The 19,369-nt window shown below is 44.3% G+C and overlaps 1 protein-coding gene across 4 annotated transcripts in view; it reads left to right on the forward strand.

Moving 5' to 3' along the window:
• The window catches only part of RASAL2 (RAS protein activator like 2), a 147,568-nt gene that overhangs the window by 26,566 nt on the left and 101,633 nt on the right, over positions 1-19,369 (forward strand). For all 4 annotated transcript variants that reach the window (XM_035121311.2, XM_035121312.2, XM_060276605.1 and 1 more), the window contains exon 3: positions 5,856-5,982. In XM_035121311.2, the coding sequence (XP_034977202.2) occupies positions 5,856-5,982 (127 nt within the window). The remainder of the gene's footprint in view (positions 1-5,855; positions 5,983-19,369) is intronic.

The following is a 19,369-nucleotide window of genomic DNA, read 5'->3' on the forward strand; positions in this document are numbered from 1 at the left end:
CTAACAGGACCAGTGGTTGGGGAAGATGGGAATTGTAGTCCAAAACATCTGGAGGGCTGAAGTCTGGGGATGCCTGGTCTAGGCAATTGAAAGCAGAGGCTGCTCTTCTCCCCAGCTGATGATTGTGAGGAAAGGGTCTGCGGTACTTACTTTGGTTGTGCATGCCTGTCCCCTGCTGGGAACAGGTGTGCATTGCCAATGCATCAGGATTTAACTCCTGTTTGACAGCTGAAGAGTGAAGGTTAAACCCAGCCAGGAACATGCATTCTCAGCCCCAAGAATAAGCCTGTTTTTAACACACACCCAGGGGAAATAAGCGCCTTCCTAGCCATATGCTCGGCACTTCCACAACCACCTTGTGCTACAGTTCCCAACCAAGGCTACCCACATGTAAAATGTGGCGCATCCTGATAAGGATCTGGCCCATGGAGCCAGAAAGCTTCCTCACCCCTGACCTAAAGTATTCAACTGAAGAAAATGCTGTGTTGCCCTTGCTTTCATGGCAATTCACTTAAAAATGCAGGCAACCCACCACCCCCCAATGTCCCAAACTTAGTCTGGAATTTTTGGTCAGTTGGTCAATCTAGTAATTACCATGCAGGACTGCAGGTGAGTTGAGAGACCCCTAATTTTTAATTACACAGTCTCATGCTGGAAGATAACCGCAGGACTTGTGTAGCACAATGGCTGAGGGTCTAAGCCAGGCTTCCTCAACCTTGGCCCTCCAGATGTTTTGAGACTACAATTCCCATCATCCCTGACCACTGGTCCTGCTAGCTAGGGATCATGGGAGTTGTAGGCCAAAAACATCTGGAGGGCCGAGGGTGAGGAAGGCTAAACTCAAGAGCTATGGACTCCCTGGGCTGCCTTAGACAAGCTAACTTTCCCTCAGACCCACCCGCCCTATAATGTTATAAATGTGTAAACCACTTTGAGTATTCAGAAGCAGCATATAAATGTTAAGGCATTGATTTGCCACAACTGAATATTTTTTTGGTCTGTCTTTCAGGTATAGGTAAATGTTATGAGTTGGCATAAGCATGCACAGTTTGAACCCACCCCCACAGTTTATGGTTGCTCACGGTGCTTTCTCACATCACATTTTAAACGTTCAGCTGCTTAAATACAACAAAATCATCTTCTCTCATAGCATAGTAGAGATAAGATATGATTATGTTCAGTGTGGTGTCTTGTGTTCTATGTAACGAAAAATAATCTGAGAAAGTTGCTTAAGCACAGAGATGCTCATCCTTCCTACATGCGGGAGAGGGGGAAAGGACATTTTTTTAAGTGGGCAGAATTGTGAATATAATTACTTTCAAAACACTGGGAAGTTTCTTTAAAACTTGGGTGATATAACTGGGTGTTTGTTTCATCTACTGTGCCAGAAGGATGTGAATAGTATCCAGGTCCTTTTGTTAGAAGTGCTAGAATGTGATGGGTAATTATCAGCTGAAGACTTTGCTAGGGTATGATAAATTCTTCTGAGGTTTATGGGCCTTTCCTGACAAAATGCTTTTATTTTTGTGCAGATGTTACTCAATAGTTGCATGAGATCTGAATGCCTCTTTTTGCAAGGTGGCACTTCTGTTGCCAGGGCATTGCATTATCCCAGCACTCAGACAATGACTTATTGTTAGGAAAATGCCCTTTCTACCAACACCCTGCTCTAGTTGTTGCTGTACAGCAAGTAAATATGGTACTTGGAATGAGTATTGGGTGTGACTGGAGCCTATTGGATAGTGTCCATTACATCACTGTTTTTACAAGTTGTACTGTACTCCCCCCCCCCTTTAGATCATAGCTGCCAAGTCTCCCATATTCCCCGGGAAACCCCCGTTTTTCCAGCTGTCCCCAGCCGAAAAAACGGATTTTTTTTGTTTCCCCCCGGTTTATTCTGGTGCGGCGGCCATTTTGGAACTGGGCGGAGCATGCTCAGAAGCAACTTTTGATGCTGCTTTGCCCAGTTCCAAAATGGCTGCAGCACGACTTCTGGTGCGGTGGCCATTTTGGAATAGGGCAGAGCAGCATCAAAAGTCGCTTCTGAGCATGCTCCGCCCAGTTCCAAAATGGCAGCAGCGCTACTTTTGGTCTGCTACTTCCGGTCCAGTCCCTTATTTCTCGGGCCAGAACTTGGCAGGTATGCTTTAGATCCCTCCCAGTTGGGATCCTTTAAGAAAAATTACTAATTCTGTTCTTTAACTTACCATATTTAGAGACTAAACTTTATCGTGCTATGCCACTCAAGGGCAGAAGGGATGTCATTCTTTTTTAAATCAGTCTTTGTTTTTTATTTATGTACGCAACTACAGCAGCTCAGATTTTGTTAGCCCAAAAGTGGAAGGTCAGAGGAGTGGCAGCTTAAAATGTTAGAATATGCAGGCATAACTAGCAGAATGAGAGAGCAAGAAGATCAAGTATATAAAAAAGAGTGGAATTTTTGTGTGGAATATTTGGAAAATAATTGTAAGCAAGTGAAAACACTAGCAGGATTAAGGTGAATTCAACAGTATAACATATAATAAAGAGATATAATGGGGAAACTAAATTAAATGGATTTTGTTAGAATATGCAGAAATTATGGGGAAATTCAAAGAACCATGTAAGGGGAAGGAGGGAAGTCGGTGAATGTATGATTATAATGGTGGATATTCAATGATGGAAATGTATATTTGAAAATTTCAATAAAAATAGATCAGTCGGTTTGTTATGTCAGCATTTCTGCCCTTTCTACAAGAAGCTCAGAGCAGGAATTAAACTCATGTCCCTGGGAGATAGGTTTGGCTGGGAGAGACTAACTTGCCCTGAAGCTCCAGAGCAGGATCTGCCATATCTCATCCCTGCACTCTAGCACATTATATCATACCGGCAATAAAACTAGCACTAAGTGTAGTTCTGAAGGTAAGATCGGAATATTTCTGCCACCTAGAAAGAGCATATCACTTACAAACCAGGGAATCCTGAAAAGGAGTTGATATATGGTGCTGATAATGTCAAGATGGCAAGTTTGATCTCCTATGGGACAATTGCATATTCATGCATTTCAAGGTATTAGACTAGATCATCCTATGGGTCCCTTCTAACTCTACAATTCTATGCTTTATCTTCTAAACCATGGGTAGGCAAACTAGGGGCTGGATCCGGCCCAATCGCCTTATAAATCTGACACGCGGACGGTCCGGGAATCAGCATGTTTTTACATGAGTAGAATGTGTCCTTTTATTTAAAATGCATCTCTGGGTTATTTGTGGGGCGTAAGAATTTGTTCTTTTTTTTCCCCTCCAAAATATAGTCCAGCCCCCCACAAGGTCTGAGGAATGGTGGACCGGCCCACGACTGAAAAAGTTTGCTGACCTCTGTTCTAAACCATTTGCCGAGGATTTGTCGAGAATTACTTCTGGCACATACAGGTGGAACTCGGAACATGAGAATATCATTGAAAAGTACATTTATTTCAGTAATGCAACTTTTTATTTTTATTTTAATTTTTACACATGCTTTCTTTTGGAAATTCCACAGTAATAAAACAAATAGTTACAATAATACAAAAATAAACATCGCTATTACATTTCATTAATTACATTCCATTTATAATTGACCCAACTAACGACAAATAATTACAATTACAACAAATAAAGGCTTGACATATCTTGCTTTGCATGTCATGCATCTATCTCATATATTGGTTTCACTTTTTAAGTTGCGTTACTGAAATAAATGCACTTTTCAACGATATTCTAATTTTCCAAGTTTCACATGTATAGCCAAAGCAAACTTACCTGTAGATCAGAATAGCAGAAAGGCCAGTTCTCTTCTCAAAACACGTGCAGCTGTTCTATGGCCAAGTTATTCCCCTTTCCAGCCAAGTTATCCCTCTTTGTCTCCCATCAGCATGTTACAAAAAGGCTTGGACCACTCTACTTCAAGAGGTTGACAGTTAAAAACTTAGGTCACTAGAGAGGAATAGGTAAGAGGGGGTTATTGGTAAGCAATAAGCCATACAGGGTTCACTGGCCATCCAGTTACTATTCAGATATATAAGGGGACGATGGACTTCTGCATTAAATTTTCCAGAGGGAGCATAAAGCAGGCAGTGGCCAAGCCCCAACTTCCACCAGCCCTGCTCCATACCCTCCTTGAGTGCTTTTGCCTGGCTCGGCTATGTCCTTAAACAGTGTGATAATGTCGGGGGTAAGTGGGTGCTTGTGCGTGTGGACAAGGGTTTTGCATCCTTTGCTCCACCTTCTTTTCCCTCTGGCCACACCCATGTTTGGCTCAGGTTCCACCCACCACTGGCTGAGAAGCATTGCGGCCCTTGGGCTGAGAAACGTTTCCCACACCGGGCATAAAGAGGCTGATGCCTCATCCATATAATGCCTAAAAAGAAACTTTAGAAATGAAAAAGGAATCTAGCCACAATAACTTGCAAAAATATTGAGAACATACACGAATATGAGAAACTTTATATATATCTATCTAGATGTGTCTGGATAGAGAGACAGTATGCCGAGTTCTAGTCATATCTTAAAAGGTAATTGCAGACACGGTCATGATAGTGTTCCGCTGGAAAGGAAATATCAGCAAAAACTCCAAGTGCAGGGGATGAATAATTGACAGGGCCAAGTAGATTTTCTGTTCTGGGCAACCAGAACCGCTCCATCAGCTGGCTTGGAGCTTCTTGGAGGATGAAGTCTCCCTTCTTGTAAACAGAAACTTAAGAGCAAGGCATGCTTGTGCTGACAGTAGAGGATTGATGAGAAGGAAGATGGGCAAGCAGGGATACTGCATAATTTAGACGTGCTACTCCTGGTTTTTGACCTTGCAGATCTTGGTTTTACAAATACTTGGCCCGATGAAATTTGCTGTCCAAATCTTTCTTAGTGCATTGCGTACATGATTTGTTCCAATGCCTAAAGGAGGAAGAGTGGACATCATTTTTATTCCCCCCCCCCCAAAAAAAAACACTGAGCTTGTAGACACATAACTATGCTTGTAGGACTCCATCACTAAGGAACTGGAGGACAATCCTAGGTGCTGGGCAGAAAGCTGAGCTGAAAGTGTGAATTTCAATCTAGACAACTGCAACTAATGTGAGAGAACATGTAACAAAATAAATCCATATATGTCAACATGTTGGTGGTGGTTGTGTGTCCTTGGCTGAGCATCGGTCCCCATTTCCCACCCACCCCAAATTACGATATGCCTGTTGCAGTTTCTTTTCTCTGCTTTCACACTAGCTCTTTGTTAGCAGAAAGTACACTTGGGGCAATTTATAACTCTGTCACAAGAGAGACCCTCCCTTGGTCAGAGACACAAGGTCCCAGATTTCAGCCCTGGCATTGGGATGTTTTTACCCACAGGGTGGCTTATACCTGCCTATTTCAATTTTTTTAATATATTCAATTTGTAGCGGGAGCTCAAGGAACCCTGGGGGCATTGGAGAAAGTTGGGAAAGTTTTTGCAAGACACAGTTGGAAACGATAACTTGATGCATTGCACATCTGACAAAGTAAACTTTGCTCCACAAAAGTTTGTGCTGTGATAAAATGTGTTCGTCTTTATGCTGCCCCAATTCCCTTTTTGTTTTTGCTGCAGCAGAGAAATACAGGATTTCTTTGGACCTTTAAATTGCATTGTCCGTGGAACTGTGATGCTTGCATCCTTTTGCCGTGCACGGTTTCAGATTAAAACTAGATTGCAGATGTGTCCAGATATCATAAATAGCCCTCAGTTTTGCCAACCAGTGCTATGGAATCGAGACATTTCTGGGCAGGAAACGTTCTTGATTGTTTCTAGCAATTTATGTTGGGGGGAAAAAGAATTTTATAACCTGCCTGTTTCTTTTTCATGTGCAGATGGCTGTCGAAGGAGGGCAGGAACAGGGACTGGAGCCTTCCAAAGGGCGTTGCCTGCGGCGCACCGTGAGTGTTCCTTCAGAGGGTCAATTTCCTGACTATCCACCAGAGGGAGCTACTAAGCTTGGTAAGCTATACAAGTAGAACAAGCAATGACACTGTCAATTAATGTTGGGCAGCTCCATCATTCCAAAGTGTTCGTATTTATCTGAATCAACGAAGTTTCTCTTACATTATACAGCGCCGGCACAACCGTTTGCTCTTGAAGCTACTGAAGAATCCTGGAATTTAAAACTGTTTATCCCAATAGCATGGTATCTTCTATGGGCAGTTTAAAGTGACTCCAACTACTTGTGTGAGCGCTCTAGTTTTGATTTCATTTTTATTTGAGCCCTTGGCGCTTGCAAGCAATAAACCGAAACCTGTGCTTTGTTCTGAGATTTTCACTGTTTTGTCATAGCACCCCCCACTCAGTTTAACATAAAAAGTTTTAATAAGAGTCTTTTGGGAATCAGTTTATGATAAAATCATACTTTTTCTGCAGAGGAGGGGGGGCTGCCCCCCTTGAGGGAATGGGGAGAGCTAAGAAGCAAGAGCTTGGTGTGGCCAGAAGTCCCCAAGGCTTGTCTCGTCGCAAGAGTCTCATTCTCTCTGTCTTTGCGGGAGTTGGTGTCTTAAGTTCCAGAGCTCTGGTTTCAAGCACCATATATAAACCCTGTTTTATCATTAGCGAGCCCAAACTTGACATGATGGAAGCGCTCATGTCTGGCTTGTTCATTCTCATGCCTGTGTTCCTTCATTGCCTACAGACAAGGGCCAAATGGAGCCCAGTGGTGGGGGACGGCAGTTACATTTGTTTGTTCCCAGGTTTGTCCCATTTATGTACAGAGTGAGCAGACCCCTGTTTTTTAGCAGCAAGTTTTGTGCCTGGGTTGAGGGGAGATTTATCCCAGAAGCTTGCCCCGAAAGACAAGGTAGTCACTTGTTAAATAAATAAAGCAACAAGCCTGCCTTACCTTGCCACACTCTATAGCAGGCATCCCCAAACTGCAGCCCTCCAGATGTCTTGGCCTACAACTCCCATGATCCCTAGCTAACAGGACCAGTGGTCAGGGATGATGGGAATTGTAGTCCAAAACATCTGGAGGGCCGAAGTTTGGGGATGCCTGCTCTATCGCTTTGGGTCCAAAGCAAGACATAAGCTGGGCTGGCGTGAGAACTACCCGAATATAATGGCAGAGGAGGGCACACTTTGAGTTTAAATACCAGATGCCACCACTGGCTGTGTCAAATGGGATGGGGCAAAGGCATCGTCCATTGTGTCTTGTTTGGCCCTTGGAGGCTGGTCACCTAAGGGAGGCCTCTCACCTGTTAGCTGACAGATACAGGTGTATATATGCCACACCTGCATGGTCTGCCTCTGGCTTCTCACACGAGGACTCTTTGTTGCTCTTTGCTGAAATGACATCACTGAGTGACTCACTTGAAAAGAGCTCAAATATATATATTTAAAGGACACTCTGATCTTTTGGCAGCAGCACAGAGATTAGCGACTTCCTGTTGATGGGAAGAATGCATAAGAGGCTGTTTGTCAGTTTTGCTCGTCCATCTTTAATCAGCAAATTATGTGGCTAACAAACTGTACTTGTGGCTTAGTGATTTAGCATTTTGCAATTACAGTCATAATGACACTACTTCTGAAGCACCTGCCTTGTGTTTCTCAACAAGGTACTGATCCCGAAGCATTTTCAGAGACGTAAGTCGGTATTGTTAGGAGAAAGAAATGCTGTCTTGGCTTTCAAGGGAGATGGGGAAATGACAAGAGATACAGCAATGCACCTTAACAAGCGAGACACATTGCTAAACCGGCAAATGAAATTAGGATTCAAGGGCATTTGATTGTACCTCTTCTACCTCACAAATTAGTTGATTGAAATGGAGGGTGGGCAGCCATTGTTCTCAGTGAATTGTACCCAAAGCATACCAGGAGACATTTATATTTCTATAGCCCATGGATTCCGAGGGCAATGTCTGGAGGCTGAATGAATGCTGTCCTAAGAACTTCCTTGCCCATTTTGTTAACATGGGGGGGGGGAAGCCTGCTGGTATGACAGGATAATCTGTATTTTCTGGAGCATATTTCATATGGAGTATATTGGGGCTCACCAACTTCCTTAGAAATTTGGAGGGGGGAACCTATTGTGGACACCACCACAAAATGGCCACCATGGGATCATGGCTTAATGAAAGAACTTGAGTGTAAGGCAGATGTGGGGATTTGAGCACAAAACACTCTTTTAATCCCATATTTTTTCTACCGCAAACTGTAGTTCCATTTCAAGGAATGCAAATATTGCCCAAGAAAATGAATGGAAAGGCACCCAGTTCTGCTCAATCTCTATGGGTCTGGCTTCTCCCTTTCCTGTTCTCCCTTCTGTGCTTTCCTTTTAGCCCTACCACTAGCCCTGCTTTCTGCCCTCCTCCCGTAGTTCTGGCTTCTTCTACCTTCCGGCCTCCCCTTCCATGAGTTCTCTTTTCAACGCTCCTCCTCCCACTGTTCTGCATTTCCTATATTAACACAGCTTAACCACCACCCATCTTTCCTCCTCTTTTCCAACCAATCCAAAAGCCTGTTGCTTTGAAATCAGAATGGAAGCAGACATGTGCAACAGAGGGTCTGTGAAGGACCTACAAGTGGCTGGAGGAACTGCGCTGGGAGGTCATTTGAAAGGGGTGGGTGTTTTGTGTGTGTTTTGTTGCTAATTTGGTGCAGAGGGGAGCAAATAGCCTGATGAGCACCAGGGCAGCCCTTTAGCAGATGCCCTGGCATTTGTGCGCACTGCATTGGAAATCCAGGACCATACAATGGCAACTAATACAGTGGTACCTCAGTTTACGAACTTAATCTGTTCCTGAAGTCCAGGGCCGTCTTAAGCGCCCCTGGTGCCATGGTGCGCCGGATCTCTCCGGCGCCCTCCCGCCCCGTTTCCCAGCGTGGTGGGCGGGCGGGCAGGCACAGCGCGATCTCTCCGGCGCCCTCCTGCCCCGTTTCCCAGCGCGGTGGGCGGGTGGTGCAGCGCGCAGCTGCGTGGCGGACCAGCTGGCCAGTGGGCGGGCGCAGCTCGCGGCGCCCTCCTGGCAGGCCGGCGCCATGGTGCCCTGCGCCACCTAGCCTACACGTAGGGCCGGCCCTGCTGAAGTCCACTCTTAAACCGAATCCATTCTTAAACTGAGGCATGCTTTGCTTAAAGACGCCTCCCGCCGCCAGTGCCCTTCCACCGTTTGGATTCCGTTCTTAGACCAAGGTAAAGTTCGCAAACCAGGACACTACTTCCCATTTTGTGGAGTCCATAAACCGAAGCGTTTGTAAACAGGGCTGTTCTTAAACTGAGGTGCCACTGTCTATCCGATATTTTAAAGGGAATAGATTTTGTAGGCAGCACTGCGACAGTGCAAGGATGGAAAGAACAGAACACACCTCTGGAAAATAAAAGATTGTGAACGATGGCCGAAATATATAGCTTTGAATTATGCTCACTCTTTTTCCCGTTAGTTTATTTGTTTAGGATTGCTTATTTGGGAGAATCTCCTTGTTTGAAGGGCATGCTTCACAGTGAGCTGAATACTTAAGTGTCCCCCTTAAAAATTACAATGAGAGCTGATCCCGGGGAAGGAGAGCTTTGGAGCTGGACGTGACTGAAGCGAAAAGGAGAAACAGATGGCAGCCAGCAGCATGTGCTAACAGCAACAGCTGCACCCAAAATAGCTTTAGGAATGGACACCAAATGCTGAAAGCACAAGAGGATAGACAAAATTGCTAGGATAGAAACTGTAATGCAAAATTTCCACTGCCACCTCCATCTGTGTGCACACACAATCAACATAATTGTCTTACTATCTTTTATGAAGGGTGGTGGCTGAACTTACTGCTTAGGGATCTTGAGTTTGGTTTATTATATACATTATCCCATGTAGTTCAATGGTCAAGCTGTTTCATTTGGAATCCTGAAATCCTAGATTCAAAACCCCTGTTTAGACATAGCTGCCAAGTCTCCCGTATTCCCCGGGAAATCCCCGTTTTTCCAGCTGTTCTTAACTGAAAAAACGGATTTTTTTTGTTTTTCCCCCGGTTTATTCTGGCGCGGCGGCCATTTTGGAACTGGGCGGAGCATGCTCAGAAGTGACTTTTGATGCTGCTCTGCCCAGTTCCAAAATGGCTGCAGTGCGACTTCTGGCGCGACGGCCATTTTGGAACGGGGCAAAGCAGCATCAAAAGTTACTTCTGAGCGCTACTTCCGGTCTGCTACTTCCGGCCCGGTCCCTTATTTCTCCGACAGCAACTTGGCAGGTATGGTTTAGACGTGACAGTTTTTAAAAGCCCCAGTACGGCATTTGTGATACTGTAACACTTCAATCAGCATATGGGGTGAATGGGTTGCGTGTTAGAATGCTCTACCAGAATGAACAAAATGTCTCTGAACCTAGAAAGAAAAGAAAGCAGAAACACTAAGCTAGAACCCTTTCCATGGCCTGAATTAGAGATCAGACATACCGTATTTTTCACTCCATAAGTCGCACCCGACCATAAGACGCACCTAGTTTTTAGAGCAGGAAAAGAAGAAAAAAAATTATTTTGAATCACACCCTCCTCAAATGCAAGCGCAAATTCTTACCTGAATAACAGCAGCTTGTATATATTGTATCCCGAGGGAATGCATTTTTTGCATACCTTCAACTGTACATAGATATACATGTCATGTTCAATGCTATATGTCACTTACATTTATAATCATATTGTACTACTTTGGCTACGTGTTTAATAAAATATTGAATTATCGGCATTGCGAAAAACGAAGATTATGGTGAAAAGTGAAAAACATGAATTGCAAAAAAAACCTAGAGCTTAAAGAACAAAACCGACTTCAGATATAAAATCAGCATTGAAAGAACATCTAAGAACAGTTGAAAAATCTCATGCAACAGAAAAGAAAAGGGGGGGGGGGAGAGATCACTCCATAAGACGCACAGACATTTCCCCTTACTTTTTAGGAGGAAAAAGGCGCGTCTTTTTAGTGCATAATTTACAAATCAGCCTTATCATAATAAGCAACCCATTTGAAGCTCCTGGAACTTTTCTCCCCTCTCTATTTCCATCGGTACCCCACCCACTTCCATAAGGCTCCCACAATTCATGACTGAGATACTTCTTTCAGTTTTTGCAGTTTCCTTACAAAACAAGGCCTTCATATTCTGAGATGAGTATTCTATTTTTGAAAATCTATAGGGTTTCTGGGTGGTGTAGTTACCCCCCCCCCCCGGAATCTATTAAAAGTGCAGCTTAGCAATGGGCACTGGTACGGGAAATATCTCCCTAATAATGGTTTTGGTTACCAGGAAAGAAATACTGTGCCATGCTGAAGCTGTAATTAGTAACAACAAAGCCTGCTGTTGCTTCTCTCTCTAATTGGAAAGAAGGCAAAACATGGTTTGGGGGAATCCCTTGTGTTTTGGAAAGCTGTAATTGTTGCAAATGAGGGAAAGTCAGGCCTGAAATGAGTCCTTGGGAAGATAAATTAATGACCATGACCTGTTGAGAAGTTTACTTTTTCTGCATCTTTGCATATGCCAGATTTCAGTGTTTGTTCATTAGGGACTATCAGATCTAGCAAAAGGCAAGAGGAGCGAGAACAGGGAATTTTCTAAGTGCCTTAAGATTTGTTAACCCAACTGGCACCACGGCTGAATATCATTCACAATGAATGAATACTAGATTCTCACGCTGATGATACATAGAGGTGTATCATTGGTAAGAGATGGTTTCTTCATTGATAATGAATGATTTAAAAGGATGTCATATAGAGGAGGGAGGGAGGTTGTTTTCTGCTGCTCCAGAGAAGCGGACACGGAGCAATGGATTCAAACTACAAGAAAGAAGATTCCACCTAAACATTAGGAAGAACTTCCGGACAGTAAGAGCTGTTCAACAGTGGAATTTGCTGCCAAGGAGTGTGGTGGAGTCTCCTTCCTTGGAGGTCTTTAAGCAGAGGCTTGACAGCCATCTGCCAGGAATGCTTTGATGGTGTTTCCTGCTTGGCAGGGGGTTGGACTGGATGGCCCTTGTGGTCTCTTCCAACGCTATGATTCTATGATTTTTATAATTTAGGTATACAGATCTCAACTCTGCTGTTCTTAATCCAAAATGATGATTTCCCCCCACCCAAAGTAATCCTTTAGCTCAGGCATGGCTACCCTTGGCCCTCCAACTGTTTTGGGACTACAGTTCCCATTACCCCTGACCACTGGGCCTGTTAGCTAGGGATGATGGGAGTTTAGCTAATGAATCAAATATCCAGGGTTGTATCCAGTCATACAGTTGCAAGGCTCTCATTTATTTCAATTAGGCTTACACAGGAGGTATTTCTAGTAGATTGATAATGCTATTTGGATTTCTGAGTCTTGGGCCACCCCTTCTGATGGTAAAATATGTACATGTGACTTGTTGAAGAATTTCTGTCTGGCTAGAGAGCTCTAATGAAGTTGGCTCCCAGACCAAGAAGGGAAGCATCGTTGTGAAGAAGAGTCCTATTTTAACATGTCTTCCGTGATGCCTTGTTGTCTGCTACCCTGCCATAAGATTGAATAGCTTCTTTTGGCCGATAAAGTACAATGGTACCTTGGTTTTCAACAGCTTAGTTCACAAACAACTTGGAACCCGAACACTGCAAAACCAGAAGTACCGTGTTTCCCCTTTTTTAAGACACCGTCTTATAACTTTTCTCCCTCAAAAAAACACACGGTGTCTTATTTTCAGGGGATGTCTTGTTTTTATTATATTTTTATGGTACCTATGGTTCCGGGCAGTGGGGCGGCAGGCCTCCTTGGCCGGGCCAGGAAGAGGTGATGCCTTTGTCTTGGTTTTTAAAATCTTTCTCCCATCCCCCCCCCCGCCAACCGCTCCAAGGTTCCTGCTGCTTTATTTGGGAGGGGGTGTTTCGCGAAATACCGTACATGCATAAAGATGAGCAGGGCTGAGGGATCCCGCCCGGCCTTAGACAGGCCACCCGCGCGCCTTCCACCCACCGCATGAGGCCGGCCGAGCTTGGCGAGGCGGAAGGCCTCCGGGGAATGCGGGGCCCGGGCAAGGCAGCACCGAGAGCCCCCATGGCCGCCAGGAGACGTGACGCGGCCACCGCCCGCGCAGCCATCACCCTCGTCGCTGCGTCCATTTCATGCCTCTTGCTCAAAGCTAGGCGCGGCGTTCACTGTGCTTGGAAGGAGCCGCGTGCCCATGGCTCATGCAGCAAGGGCCCTCCCGACTCCTTCCCAGGTGCCCCTTTCCCCTCTTCCTTGCCGGTTCCGGGCGGTGGGGTGGCAGGCAGGAAGAGGCCAGGCCGCTGGCTCGGCGCTCCGCCCAGTGCTGCTGGGCGCTCTGAGGGCTCGGCGCTGCGGCGCGCTCTGCTCCGCAGCCGCCGGTTCTGGGCGCTGGGGCGGCAGGCCTCCTCGCCATGCGGTCCGGCGGCGCAGAAGGGGCCAGCAGCGCTCCCGCCGCCGCCTGTCGCCCCGGTGGCACGGAAGGGGCCGCGGGCCTCCCGCCGCCGCTCTGCCTTGGGCCATGCGGCCCCAGAACGTTTCGGCGGCGCGGCTCCTGCCGCCGCCTGTCACCCGCCGCGCTCTGCCTTGGGCCATGCGGCCCCAGAACGTTTCGGCGGCGCGGCTCCTGCCGCCGCTTGTCACCCGCCGCTGCTCTGCTTCGGGCCATGCGGCCCCACAACATTCCGGTAGCGCGGAAGGGGCCAGCAGGGCTCCCAACACCGAGGGGTTTCCCCGTCCGGGCGCTCGAGTGTAAAAAAGTTCTGGGAAGAGTGGGGAGGCTCCCAGCGCGGCTCGCCTGGCGACGCCGAAAGAGGGCCGAGCGCGCGGTGCTTGTGCCTCCTCCTGCTTCCCCCCCCCCCGCCCGTGTGTGAGGGAGAAATTAGCAGTTGAGGGCGAGGACGGATAGAGAGCTGCACGGCGCTTCAGCAGCAGCAACAGCAGCAACCAGTTCCAGGTGGCTCGGGGTATGGCTTATTTTCGGGGTATGGCTTAATTCCGCAAAAGTGTAAAAATCCTGCTACGTCTTATAAAATGACTACGTCTTAAAATAGGGGAAACACGGTAGGTGTTCCAGTTTTCGAACTTTTTTCAGAAGCTGAATGTGCTCCGTTTTGAGTCCCCGTATTTCCAGTTGCACTGCTAATTTGCGCCCCCGTGTTTCGTGTTGTGCTTTTTTTTGCGTCCCCCTATTGTAATTCAATCCTTCCGTTTCCGTGTTTCCTGTTGCACTGTTAATTTGCGTCCCCCTATTGTAATTCAAGCCTTCCATTTCCGATTGCAGTGTTCTGAGGTGATATTTGTGCACAGTTTAAAAAACGTTACGGAAGGAGAGGAAGTGGCAAAGCGTCCTATGAATAGTACTTGGTCTTGGAGCTTCCCTAGTATAAAACAGAGGCTGCAGAGAAAAAAAATGCTTAATTCTAGTTTAAATTCAGTAGAGATAAGGGACCCTGTGGGCTCTAGGGAAGGCTTCTGCAGGCATATGTTTGTCTGTGGGTGTCATGTTGGCAGTGGGCATTCTCAAGTACAGAGGCCCATTTTCAGCTTTTGAAACTGCTTCTAGAACCAATATTGATAAGGCCAGGGGTAGGCAGCCTAAGGCCCAGGGGCCAGATGTGGCCCAATCACCTTCTCCATCTGGCCCACGGATGGTCCAGGAATCAGTGTGTTTTTACATTAGAATGTGTCATTTTCTTTAAAATGCATCTCTGGGTTATTTGTGGGGGCTGCCTGGTGTTTTTACAAGAGTAGAATGTGTCCTTTTCTTTAAAATGCATCTCTGGGTTGCTTGTGGGGCATAGGAATTCGTTCATTTATTTATTTTTTCAAAATATAGTCCCCCCCCCACAAGGTCTGAGGGACGTTGGACCGGCCCACGGCTGGAAAAGGTTGCTGACCCCTGGATAAGACCAAGCTTGTGTTAATGATTAATTATTAGCAATCTCAATTAAATCCATATTAGATTTTATTAAAAACCAAGGCAGTTAAGACAGCAGTTGAAGAATCATGGAACTGTACAGTTGGAAGGGACCCTGAGAGCCGTCCAGTCCCCGACAATGCAGGAATCTCAGCTAGATCATCCATGACAGACAGCTATCCAACCTCTGCTTAAAACCTCCAAGGAAGAGGAGTCCATCAGCTCTTGTTCGAGTCTGTTCCACAGAAAAGTCTTCCTGGTGTTTTGTTGGGAGTCTCATTTCTTGTAACTTGAAGCCATTGGTTCAGGTCCTACCCATGTGACAGCCCTTTAGATATCTGAAGATGGCTATCATATCTCTTCTCAGTCTCCTCTTTACCAGGCTAAACATATCCAACTCCCGCAACCGCTGCTCATCAAGCTTAGTTTCCAGACCCTTGATCATCTCGGTTGCCCTCCTCTGCACATGTTCCAGCTTGTCAATATCAGATGAGTTTGAACAAGGGCTTAATGAAACATGTGTCGCAAAGATCCCAACTTCAGGAGTTGCTGTACCGCTTTGAGGGCACAATTAGACATGATCCATGAACATGGGCATGATCTCTCACATTTGAAAAGGGGCATGATATGACCTTGTAGTATTTTAAACCAATACATTAAGGCACATTCTGTTTTCAGGGTGTTTAATGGATCATTTCCCTTACAACCTAGAAATTCTTAGCTGCTGCTTTCTGTCTTTGCACACTGAATGTAAATCCAATTTCTGTGAATTTTGCTGTCCAAGGGAGAGAGGATAAAACTGAGTCATTGTCTTGCTGAGATGCTAGATCCATACTGCTTTGCTTTGCTATCAGGTGACCAGTCAGCTATATAGAAATTCTGCCTGGCTGCTAAGGGTGAGAATCTTTTCAGTTCTTGGAAGAAGAGACAGCAACAAAAAATGACTGATTAAGTAATACTTCGGTTCCTGTGTCTTGGAATGTATGCCCAAGATCACTTTCTGCAAGCTGCTGCTGAGCTCTCCTGGCTGGAGAGATGATTGCACCAATGAAACCAACAGTTCACGCATATCCAGGTAAAAACTAGACGAGAGAACAGTAACCTAAAAAATGCCTAATAATAGATTAGTCTCCAGTATTTCTAAAGTTCAAGGTGCTGTGTACCTGGAACAATTGAAACTTAGTTATTCTACTTATTCATTCCAGGAGAGATTAATAATAAATACTTAATGCTTATTAATGCTATGGATGAATAATAGATTTTACGTGTTGGTGCACTAGGATAATGACCTCTTTAGTTGTATAGTGCAGTTAAGTCTTAAAATGATTGACTGCTAGAGGGATCAAACTTCTCCTTGAGCAGAATTGAGCCCTTTTTATCTAATGAGATATCAGCTGTGAACCTCGGTCATTCAAAGAATCTGCAATGCACCAATTGGCGTAAGTCAGCAGAATACATCTATTTTGGATGGGAGAAGGGAAAACCTTTGAAGCAGTTCCAATGAAGCAGATGGAGATAAATCAAATTATCTCCATCTTTCACATAGGGGGGTCTATTTGGAAGATAAGTAGGAGCTGTAGGTTAAGGTGCTTGATAAGTCAGATGATTCAAGTTATTTTTTTTCTATGTTACCTTTCTGATTTCTTGTTAGCATGGAGAGACAAAACTTCTAGCTTTTTTAACTCTTGAGGGATGGTCCTGAGAATCCCTACTTTATCCAAAAACTGTAATTCCCAGAGTTACTGGGGGAGAGTGATTGATCATTTTCAAGTATTCAGTTTAGATCTATGCCATAAGCTGAGAGTGTTGTGGCCTATGAAGCACATCGTACATTTAAAGCACATGTCTTCCTTTAAAGAATCCCGGGAACTATTTCTTTTCCCCAACAGAGCTACAGTTCCCAGCTCTTTAAACAAACTACAGTTCCCAGCATTCTTTGGGGGAAATCACATGCTTTAAATGTGTGTTGAAAGTGCTTTAAATGTATTGTGTGAATTTGCCTCGAGTCACAAATATCTGAAATGAGATACTGAAATTCTAAAACTATCTTGTTTCCGGACGCCAGCAGTAGCTCTGACCTGTCATATGTATGCTGTTTCATAGACTGAGTTACTTTTTAAACTGATGATATTGTATTGTAGAACAGTTAAATTTTTTCATTTATCTTTAAACAAAAGAACAAAACTTCATTGGCTTTTAAATCAGTATAGGGGAGGCTCTTGCAAAATGCAACAGGTATAGTAGTAGAAATTTCAGCATTGAGTAATAGTGTGAGGAGGAACGGAGCAGAGATGCTTCATATGGGGATTAGCGTATTCCAAGCATTTCCCCGGTTTGCATCTGTAACGGTGTGTAACCTCCGAGGTCCTTGCCACCCCCATATTATATTACACAGAGACGGATAACTTTCTTCCTTTAAAATCTGTGCAGTTAAGAATCGCAGCTACAGGTCCTGTGGACCTAATGCCAAGTTTGGGCCTAGAACAAATTTATCTGTTTAAAACGTAAATCCCTGTAGAGCAAGGATTAACTGGAGTATGGACACATAATCTTAACTCTCAGTACACTGGGTCCATAATCCCTACATTTTTATTCTTAGAAAAGCATTTACCGTCCCACACGAAATAAATCTCTTTAGAAAGGTTTTTAAGTTTTTGCCATTTGAACAGGTGGCTTGTTCCTGTTCTCATAGACAAAAGGATTAACACCCCATTTCCAGAGAGAGACCCATCCTAATTTCCTCACCCATAGATTCAGGGATAGAACAAGTTGATGCCTTGCTGATGAAAGTAGGCAGTGCCCTAAATCTGATTTATTTTAATAGATACTTGTTGCTAAAATAGATCCTGTCTCATGCAGATGACCTTATTTTTCAGATTTTCTTCTTAAATCTTCATATTAGCCATGTGCACTGTTTAACTAAATTGAGTTTAACTAAGGTTAAATATTTTAATTCATTGGTTGATCAACTGATGTTCTAGTTGATTACATCAGGGGCAAATTTTAATTGATGGGTCAGGAGTCAATCATTTTAGTTTAAAGAGTCTTTTTGCAATTGTATGTAGTAGGGAATGAATAAGAAAATGTTAAAGATGACCTTATAACAATGAGTAGTACCTTTACCTGTAAGTTACCTGAGATTTCAGTGCCTCAAACAGGAATCCATTTCCCAGCCCTGGCAATATGCACGTTTATTAAATCTCATTGATTTAGCCAAAAGATCCAATGGCAAATGGGACTAATCAAAACAGTCCTTTGATTGATGGATGTTAGCAAAGAGTGGACGAGGCAGGGGAATAGATCCAGTTGGTGGGTCTGACTGCCTATGAACTTTCAGGTGGTTTAAACTGCCACTGGTTTAAATAAGGTTGATTAAATCAGCCTAAAATTAAAACAAACAGTTTGATGAATAATTTGAGTCCTTAGTTGGAGAAGGCAGGTAGAACATGTTAGCTATTTTCATATTAGGAAACAAATCCATGTAATAGGCCTGTAAATTGCCATTGTGCAGTGGCAAGTAAAGATCACCTTAACTGATTAGCAAAACCAAACCGTGACCCTATTGTGGTCTGCAGACTTCCAGTGAGTTGTCCTAAACTCAACCAATTGGAAGGCCGTGTCATGAATGTGCTTGATTTTTGTGAAAGACCCTTTGTTGCCCAGTGAATGAATTGACTCAGCATGGCATCAGCATAGGTTTCCTCGTTTTACTCAGATGTAAGTCCTATCGACATCCGTTAGATTCATTCATGGTCAATTGTGAGTGGAATTGCAGCCTTAAGCCATGGAGTTGGGTCGTAGTTCAGTGGTAGGGCACATATTCAGAAGGTACCAGGATCATTCATTAGCATTTCCAGTTAAATAGGTTTCAGGTAGCAGTGCTGAGAAAGGCCTCTACCTGAGAGCATGTCAACTCTGCTACCGTGTTTCTCCAAAAATAAGACACCATCTTATATTTATTTTTCCTCAAAAAAACCCCACGGTGGCTTATTTTCAGGGGATGTCTAATTTTTTTTTATTAAGTATGGTTACAAGGTTAAACTGCCTATCACTATGGGCTATTTTTGGGGTATGGCTTATTTTCGGAGAAACACAGTAGGTTAGAGTTAGACCCATGGTGTTCAGTCAGCAGAAAGCAGTTTCTTATGTTCATATATTTGGTAATCCTACTCAGCGGCTTGAGTGATATCCTGACACACACTAATTAATCTTTGTAGCGCCTCTAAGCATTAGACATTTTTAAAAGTTACTGAAGCAAGGTGTTTTTTATTGGATTTTGAGAGCCTGCTGCATCCCTAAGGATTTGGTTAACATGCTTTGGAAACATAAAAGCTCGAGCATGTCCTTAATTATGAAACAGCTTAAACATGAGCTGGAAACTTGTTCCACCATGATTAGAGGATAGTTTTATTTTATTTTATTTTATTTAAAAAACTACTGATACCTTTACCTTGACAATTACTCTTTTTATATTTGGAATGTGTACAAGAATATGGATTGCTAT

The sequence above is a fragment of the Zootoca vivipara genome, chromosome 7, assembly GCF_963506605.1.
Source record: "Zootoca vivipara chromosome 7, rZooViv1.1, whole genome shotgun sequence".
Lineage (NCBI taxonomy): Eukaryota > Metazoa > Chordata > Lepidosauria > Squamata > Lacertidae > Zootoca > Zootoca vivipara.